The 9,998-nt window shown below is 32.8% G+C and overlaps 1 protein-coding gene across 1 annotated transcript; it reads right to left on the bottom strand.

Annotated features, from left to right (window-relative positions):
* Nucleotides 1-7,796: 7,796 nt before the first annotated feature.
* On the bottom strand, nt 7,797-8,268 carry LOC133695785 (uncharacterized). Its single transcript, XM_062117726.1, has one exon. It carries the CDS (start codon nt 8,204-8,206, stop codon nt 7,973-7,975), a length of 234 nt encoding a protein of 77 aa, XP_061973710.1. The 5' UTR covers nt 8,207-8,268; the 3' UTR covers nt 7,797-7,972.
* Nucleotides 8,269-9,998: the final 1,730 nt, after the last annotated feature.

Genomic DNA, 9,998 nt, shown 5'->3' with positions numbered 1-9,998 from the left:
TGTCAAGTATTGAATAATATGTCTAAGATTATGGATTTTTTTAAAAAAACAAGTTCGGCAGAGTTTCTTTTATTTTTGTTGGTATCAAGTTATCAACAACACTTCTATTATATGTCATTACAACTTCCATCTTGATCCAATCATCCTTGATCACATCCCATTCATCAATCAATCTCTCAAAACTTATACTTATCAATATATTCAAGTCTCATAATATCAATTACTAAGTCAACATAAAAGAATTACTAAAACAAATTGAAAGATAAACAATTTTATCACTAAAAAGTAATAAATGTTAACTAACTACATATATGCATTTAGACTAAATGGATAAAATATTAAGATTAAGAGTCATATTGTCTTAAAACATATAATGTATTCTACTTCTTTATATTATAAACTTTTCTTAGCATTATGAAAATGATTTAGCCATACTAACATCTATATATATATATATAATACATCCATTACATACTACACATCTTCTATTTGATTTTTTCGACATGAAGGTAATACAATCATTACATACCACACATCTTTATATATGATTTTGACAACATAAAGGTTTTCAAAGAAAATAAAGATATAAATATTACATTCCACAATGATAATTCTTAAACAGAAAAATCCTACGTCTAATGATCTGCATCACCTCGCGTACCTGTTTCAACAACAACCACATTAATTAATTTACTGAATATCTTAGTCATATATTAATTATTTTACTCTTAACCTCTGAAATTTAATACTTCTAACTTCATTCAATTAATTTATATAATCTTTTCAAAACTTAAATATCCAGCTAACTCATCTCGATTGATTGCCAATAATTCTAACACTTTCATATAATTACCCACAAATTTGGTTATCCTTCCTCAGTTACCAATAAATTCAGTAATTCTATCTGAATTACCCATTATCTGGCTAACCTCTTTTGTTAGCCAATCAATCCGGTAATTCCATACGAATTCCCCCATATCCGATTAACCTCTTTGTTAAACAAAAAGCCCGGTAATTCTCATAATTACCCAAGGAATCTGGCTAATCCATTTTGGTTGCCAAAATCAATTCGATAATTCCATATGAATTACCCAGCATCCGGCTAACCTCTTTTGTTAGCCAAATAGTAATCCCTGTAATTTCACATAAATTACCAATAAATCTTATTCGTAATAATCACTTAATTTATTCATTTGCTTCATTCTTTTAACATCAATAAAATAGACAATATAGATATTTAAGGAAAACTTACAAATAAGGTGACGAATCACTTACCTTGTGCTCATGATGACCCAGCTCCTTCTATTTGATAACCAGCTCCAGACACAACTCCTGAATCAATCAAATATCATTATATCATTAGTCCATCAATATTTTTCTTACGTGCCGAAACGCAAAGCACATTTTTCTTAATTCATTCTAATAAAAATTCATTCTCAAACATAACATCATCATTTCACATACAACCACATATTTAAAAAAAAAAGTGACTTCTTTTCTTGCTTTATGTTCATAATTCCTCCATCAAATAATCCTTCTATTCTTTATGCCTTCACATCATATTATTTATTTTATCTAAACATATGTAAGAACTATATTCAAACACAATCTAAACATCTTGTCTTCATACTTTCTTTTTAACTAGTTCAATTCTCTTTTAAATTGAATTTACTTATTTTTCTCAACTTTAATGTTATTTCTTCATTTAGTCTTTCTTGCATATTTCAAATATCATGATTAAACAAAGTTTCCTAAACATTAACATCAAAACTCATTCCTCCACTTTTCCTTCATTTGGCCAAATGTCATCTTCTTTTTCCTCCCCCAAATTTTTCTTCATTTACTTGTTATTTCAACTTGTTTTCATGTTATTCCACTTCAACTTCATCATTTTTCCTTCCCTTCCTAATTCCCCCAAATTCCCATAAGAACCCTAAGTTCAAGAATCAAGGATTTAAGGGAAATTAAAGTAAAATTCCATGAAATTACTTCCTAACATAATCAAGTTAGCTTAAAAACATCTAAATCAAACATTAAATCCAAACTTCTCATACTTACCAATTGACTTTCCTCCAATTTCTCTTCTCTCCCAAGGTTAGCCAAATTCTCTCTCTCAATTCCTCCTTCCTTCACTTTATTCTTTCTTAGATTAGTGTTTTATAAGTTGGACTTTGTAAGTTTATAAGGTTATTCTCTCACTTTTCTTATTTTTTTCCTTACTTTTCTCTCTTTCTCTCTATTTTTTTTTCTTTTTTTTCTTTTCCTACTCTGCTTCTGCCCAGTCAGCAGCATATAAAAGGAAAGGAGAGTTGATTTGTTTTATTTTTTAATGGTAAATAATCATTTTACCCTTAATGAGTCCTTGCGCTTCTATTTGACGGTCCTTACTTTTTTTTAGCACTACCGAGCTCCGTTCATCCTAAAGTTTTAATCAAATTTTATTCAATATAGTTTAAGGTTCCTCGTAAAATTTCAGCTCAATCTAAGGATTGGATTGAAAATTACATCCAATAACGTAAAACTAGTCAAATTGTGATTTTTTGTCAAATTTCTGAATTTCTCCAACAATTCTGAAATTTTAACCCAAGCTAAGTCATCATATTAGAAGGCTCTACGCAATTTTTTAAAATTGTCTAACAACCAGATCAAGAGTTATGAAATTTTTTATTTTACATAAAACTAGTCAATTTATGATTTTTCGTCCAGAGGGTTTACATTCTCCCCTCCTAAAAAAAATTATGTCCTTGAAATGTAAATTCATACCTATGTAAGAAAATAATCTAGGATATTTCTTCTTCATTTCTGACTCTCTCTCCTAGGTTTCTTCTTCTATTTAAGAGTTTCTCCACAATACCTTTACTAACAACACCTTTTTATTAGATAATTCCTTTATACTTTGGTCCATAATTTGCATTGACTGTACCTCCATAGTTAAATCTTCCCATGCTTCCATCGAAATTTATGGCAAAATTCATGCAAGATCCAAGTCTGCTTTCTGCAGCATCGAAACATGAAACACATTATGTATCCTATCTAAATGTGGTGGCAGTAATATTCGATAGGCAACCGTCCCAATTCTTTCTATAATTTTATATGGCCTGATATACTTGGGTGCTAATTTGTCTTTCATTCCAAATCGAATCACATGCTTCCATGGTGCAACTTTTAAAAATACCATATCTCCAATTTGAAACTCTAGAGGTACCCAAAGCCCATTGTATACTCGGCCATAACCTTGATGTAAACCAAGGATCCCTATCGGAAACTATAGAAATTGGTACACCATGTAATCTCACCACCTCTTTAATGTATAATTGAGCTAGTTATTCAACTGAATCCCCCATCTTCATAGGCAAAAACAAAGAAGGCTTTGTCAGTCTATCCACGATCACCCATATGGCATCAAGTCCTTTCCTGCTTCTTGGTAACCTAGATACAAAATTCATAGTGATATTCTCTCATTTCCATTCTAGAACTAGAAGAGATTGTAATTCTCCAGCCGGCTATTGATGCTCTACATTCACCTGCTGATATATGGCACACTTGGCCACATATTATGCTATCTCCCTTTTTATTTTTTGCCACCAGTAACTCTCCCTCAAATCTCTATACATTTTCATGCTCCTTGGATGGATCGTCAATTTAGACTTATGAGCTTCTTTTAAGACTTCACTTTTAAAAACCTTATCATCAGGTAAACATACTCTGTTTCCCATAACTACGAGCCTCTATTTTGACACTTGAAATAAAGAGTCTTGGCCTACTTTTACATTGTTCATTTCTTTCATTACTTCAGGATCTTCACCTTGAGCTTTTCAAATCTTTTCTCTCATATCAGATTATAGCACTAACGTTGCTAGTAATATTCCTCCTGAAGTCATCCAAATTCAGATTTAGCTCACTTAGCACTAGTAAACCACTAATAAAAACTTTATTCTTTCGACTCAGAGCATCTGCCACCACATTTGCTTTCCCCAGGTGATAGTCAATAATACAATTATAATCTTTGATTAGCTCCATCCATCTCCTATGTTGCATATTCAATTCTTTTTGTGACATAAAATATTTTACACTTTTGTGATTTGTAAAAATCTGCACTTGTACCCTGTACAGATAATGTCTCCAGATCCTCAAAGCAAACACCACAGTTGCCAGCTCCAAATCATGTACCAGATAGTTTATCTCATGTGGTTTCAACTGTCTAGATGCATAAGTGATTACCCTTCCGTGCTGCATAAATACACAACCCAAACCCTTATTGGAAGCATCGCTATACGTAACAAATCCCTCTTCTCCTTGTGGTAAAGCCAATACTAGGGTTGAAGTTAGCCTGGATTTTAACTCTTGAAAACTTGTTTTACACACTTTTGACCATTCCAACTTAACTTCCTTTCGAGTTAATCGAGTCATTGGAGAGGCTATTGTTGAAAATCCTTCTATAAATCTTCTATAATATCCAGCTAAACACAGAAAACTATGAATTTCAGTCACATTCGTTGGTCTTTCCCATTTCAATATTGTTTCTATCTTCTTCGAATCCACATATATACACTTCTTCAATATTACATGGCAAAAAAATACCACTTCATTTAGTATATTTACATGCATTTTGGGTTTAATAGCCAGTTTATTGATTTCATTAAAATTTGTCAATATTTCAAAAATCCATAAAAAATTTTAGTTCGTGAGAAATAATTGTCAATTGTTTGGTATAATTGTTGGACCTACAAGTATGCTGGTATTTAAATATCACGCGTTGACGAGAAAATTCTTAAAATTATTTTAAATATTCACCAATTTTAATTGGGAGTGTTTTTCATCACAATACACGAGTTGTGGAAAACCCTTCCACCTTTAAAGATAGGTGAACCGTGTCAGGGCACCTATATAGATCTTGTCTATAACCATAATAAATTTTTAAAAACCAGATTTATTCACATGAATAAATCTCCATCTCAAGTCATAGACATACCACCATTTAGGAATCCATAAAAAACTTTAAACGACACAATACAGCTTACCTCGGGTAGGGTGCATTAGGGGTGTTAGTACCTTACCCAGCCACAATCAGTCTCTTACCCTTGGAATCCCTGATAAAACCAGTATACTTGAGTTTCCTAGCGACCTTGAACCAAAAAACTAGGTGGTGATTCCCATGACCCCCCGACATGTGACGCCCATATGTGACACTTGGCATTCAAAAGCTAAAAGGATAAGTTAAAGATTGTAAAAAGATTGGATTTTTAAAAGGAAGAAAGGCAATAACTATTCTGAATTTTAGGAAGATATAATCCCTCACTAACCTAATAGGTGATGTCCATAAGGCATACCTCTAGTTTATTTTAAATGTTTAATGATGTTTTCAAACTTGCTTTACTGTTATGATGTTCTTTAGTTTTGATTTTGATTAATACATAAAAAATTTGTTTTATTGTTTAAATCTTGTTTTGAGTTGTTTGTTAATGTCCCTGAATACTTAGGTGATGTTTGTTGGATGAGTTTTGATGAAATAAAGTAGTTTTGAAATCTACTAGATGTGGCAGCAAGGTTATGATGTTTTGTTATGTCAACCGATGCATGTTCTTAGTTTCTAGGTTTTGGATGGGTCTTATTGAAGGTTTAAGAAAAAAAAATTGAATCCAAATTGCATAAATATGTAGGCTATTTTAAGTTTGTAGTTTTGAAGTTTAGAACCTCTTGCATGATTTTGATGTTATTTGCTTCTTTTTTTTATTCAAACATGTTTGGTTATGGTAGTGTGACTTTTTGAAATGAAGAAAACATGTTTTAGTGGTCGAACATGCCAATTTTGGTGGCTTGACAATAGCCGGGTTTTCTAAGGCAATGGTCTATGTTCTTGGTAAAAACATTGGCTCATCTCTATGTTTTGGACCAGTTTTGGTCCATTCCTTTGCATTAAACACTTCATTGGACTTGATTAATTAGTAGTCTAGAGTTCATTTGTATCAATAACAAGTTTTATGAGGGTTTTAATCATAGGGTTTTGGTTTTAAACCAAAACCTATTTTGACTAAATCGTGATTATTGGTTGATAATCATCGATGCTTGATGCTTAATTATTGTTCAAAGATTGATTTCCATTCTTTATGTGTTTTTTATTTCCTAAAATATGGTCTCCATTAGAATTCATGTTGCTAGAATTTGAGTTTTAATGTTTTTCACGTTATTCGAGTTCTTCATTTTTTTTATTTTTTTTGCATTTAATTCGTTTTTTTGTGTTTAATCTGTTTTTTGGCTTTCGTTTTCTTTTTGAGTTGTTTTCGAGTCAAATCAAGATCTTTGGTTCGATTTATGGTTAAAACCAAAGATTTTAGGTCATCCCAGTCAGGTCAACTCGATCGGGTCAACCCAGTTGGGTCAAGAATGGGTCAAAGGGTTAAGACCCTGTTTAGCTTGCAATATTTTTGCTAAAAGGGTTTCTTGGTTTAAGGATGTACTTGGCAAACACCCCCTTATGCTTGTTTCGACAGTTTTATTATAAAAAAATTAGGTTTTTTTTTCAAACAAAGCCTAAAAAATTAAAAAAATAACAAAAAAATAATTTTAATCACATCTATCTTTAATTAATTTGTTATTATTTATAAATTTATTTTACTTGCAACATTTTTTTCTTACAAACTACAGCTCTTGAACGTGAGCCAAGCCCAATGGAGCTTTTTGTGGAGACGCACTTGTAGAGTGAACAGTTCATTGACTACTGCGCTCAACACTTTGTGGTATGTTCGTTCAACCATTTTCTTTTGTAAATTATTATTTACTTGAATTAAATTTGATGATTTCATTTTTTTATTTCCAAGAGACATATAACAGCTGATTAAGGGAGAGATACAGGAATGATCTTTCGACCCACTTGGATTTTGATCCGGATTTGTGAATGGAGGCAGGATCATTTGGTGGACCCCATAGAAATCAGGTGTACAAACTCTCCAACACCACTACCAACTTGTAAATGGCTCGTAGTGTCTCAACCGTTGGGAGCTCGCAATCGATATCGACCACCTAGTCTCAGGAGTTCGCGACCTTGAATTAAATTTTATAAAATTTCATATTTTCTTTTATTTTCTTTTTTTGTTCAATAAATAATTTTAATATATATATATATTTTTTAATTATTACAGACGGAGTTACCGACAAACTTTGTTCGTCGTTATATTCCAGAGAGTTGAAAAATAATTGCTGCATATGCCATTTCAACTGTTACATCACCTATGCAATAATTCCTTCAGTATTTTATAGAGGGTTTGGAATAAAATTACTCCATATGCCACTGTCAATCACCGAAGAAATAATTCCGTCTGTATATTCCAGTGGAAAAAAAATTGGCTTGCATTTTCTGTCTGTAAAACCATCGGGTTTTTTTTTACCGACATTAATGAAATTACTGACAAGAGGAATTTACCGATGGACTGTTTCCGTTTGTAAATCGGTCTGTAAAATTCATGCTGACGGAATGGTAGAGTAAATACCGACAACAAATTTCATCGATAAAACTGTTAAATGTAGCAGTGTTAAGAAGCTTGTCATCACTTGTGGTTTGCGGATCTGCTGGTTATATTCATACGTACGTACACTCATGCTTACAGTGCAACAATCAGAGACGCCTCCCACGGCTCACCATTGAGCTCTGTACAGTTCCAAACTTAGTCGGTGAAATCACACCTTGAAGAGCTTCAAAGCATTTCAAGAGCATATTGTATCTTTCAATTCCATGCTAAGTAAGAGGTGATAATGAGGAAGTAAGAAAGATAATTATGACAATACATACTAATAGAAAATGATATATAAATCACAGAAAGTTTATTTGATGAAGTAAGAAGAAGCTCCTGACTCGAGTTCTAGCAACCTCTCCTCGTCTACGTTTAGCAGAGGGAGAATATCGTACAGGACTAAAGGTAACACAACTGGAGGAGGTTATGCATACAAGAAAGCTAAGTGATTAATCACTAGGTCTTTAAAATGGAACTGGTTTCCCCTTAGGATAATCGAGATAAACCCTCCCCTTGTAGCGTTGAGCTGCCTCGTTGCTGTCGATAACTTCTGTTGCAGGAACATAGTAATATGTGGGATGAGCATAGGGAACCTTCATAACTGGTGGCCGCCTCTTGGCCCGGCCGAAGTGCTCATCAATGGCTGCAAAACCCTCCTGCCCAATCTTAACAAGACGATCAGCTGCCTGACGTGCCATGTTAACTACAATTAATCAACACACAAAGACAAGTAGCTGTTTATAGGTTTTGTTTGTTTTCTTGCTTTGGCTAATATGTAGGAGGCCAAGCCAAGCTTTATATAGAAAGGAAAGGTTTGGTTGACAACAGCTGTGAAATGAATAATGTTAGACAGTACTCCTTTTTGTAAATAAAAGCACCCAACATTTGTGTACGATAAAAGTAACCATTGCAGAGAGAAAAATCAATAGCTTTTCTTCGACTTATCACTACTGACGATAAAAGCATCACAAAATGAAAAATAGATTATCATCAAAAGTTTATTAATATCATATTTAAACAAAAAAAAAGTAAAAACTATTAGATTTTGATGTTTTCAATACTTAATAAACTTTTTATATAAGAAAATTTTACTGGTTTTTTTATCATCTGATCACCATCGAATGACAAAACCATCATCAAGAGTTTATTATTATCGATTTTGGATTGGAATTGAGTGTTCTAAATACTTAGTAAACTGAAAAATAAGGGATGCAAACACTGCTCATTAACAACTGTTGTCAGCCAATCATTAGAGCCACTTTTATGAATTTGTGTTGGGCATAAATGATAATATCTGATCATGTGATTAATGAAAACAAAAGCTTCCTTGCTTTTGGACTAATGCTGTTTCTACCGGTCAGGAATCAAGTCAGGTCCAAAAGCAGTAGCAGCAAAAACACTAAACCTTCGCAAAAGCCAATTATGAAAGAAGATTCCTTCTGTTCTCTAATCAGAATAATCTCAGTATAATTATGTGACGATATTGCAGTTTCTAATTAATGGCAATAAGCACAATCAGGATATTATCTGACCTTGGTCTCGGCATTGGATAACCTGCACTTAACATTTTTTTTGCTTCTTAATCCCAGAGCCCTTTTTCACAGTTATATTAGGGGTTCGCTAGTATTATCTGACCTTGATCTCGGCATTGGATAACCTCAAGCAATGTTTGTTCTTCATATGTAAACAAAAGGGAAACTTACCGAATCCTATTACCAGTGGAAAAAAATTAAAAGGCAATTTGTAGTAAAAACTCTGAGCCAAGCCTATTAACTCACAAAAGAATAGAATTATGTTCTTAATTAGCACAAATGGCAAACAAATGGCCTTCAGTACATTTGAATAACGATTCAGTACTTAGTGGCACGAAGGTTCTCTCTAGTGCGAAGGTCAATTTTTGTAAAATTGATTCCTTCCAACTTGTTTCCTAGAATCGATGAGACTTAAATTTCTTTGTGAATCTAATTCCTTATAACTAAACTTTTCGTTTCCAATTTATGTTCATAATCGTTTTTTTTTTTTGCTTTAACTGATCTTGATTCTCTCCGAAACTTGATATCTTTATTTCTTACTCTAGTTAACTTCATGACATAATCAATGTGACGCAACCTGACCACCTCATCCTAACAAAATTAAAATCTATTTACATCTCAAATCCGAATAAACAAGTTGCTTGCATTAAACCCCAATATTGAAGGCATAATAGGGAATGGAATTTTGGTCAAAAAGTTGCCTCAGATTCTATTCTTTGACATAGACTAGGTAGCTAGAACTAGATGTTGTTGTTGATAATTGCAGGGTTGTTATGTGGTGGTTTGTTTTTAGGTGTTGAAGGTTGATTTCTAAGCAGCCTATGTGGTTGGTTCTAGCCAATGGTAAAGACCGGTCTAGTTCTCCACCATATCATTCATTCTTTTCCATTTTTTTGGCAAATCGAAGTAGGACTAAGAAGGGGATGATGTTTCAAGATTTGTAGGATTGGAATCTCAA

Source organism: Populus nigra, chromosome 6 (genome assembly GCF_951802175.1).
Source record: "Populus nigra chromosome 6, ddPopNigr1.1, whole genome shotgun sequence".
Taxonomy (NCBI): domain Eukaryota; kingdom Viridiplantae; phylum Streptophyta; class Magnoliopsida; order Malpighiales; family Salicaceae; genus Populus; species Populus nigra.
This window is presented reverse-complemented; position numbering and strand designations above follow the sequence as displayed.

Bases quoted from the DNA above. Each gene is read 5' to 3' on its own strand.
- LOC133695785 (XM_062117726.1), bottom strand. From the start codon at position 8,206: ATGGCACGTCAGGCAGCTGATCGTCTTGTTAAGATTGGGCAGGAGGGT.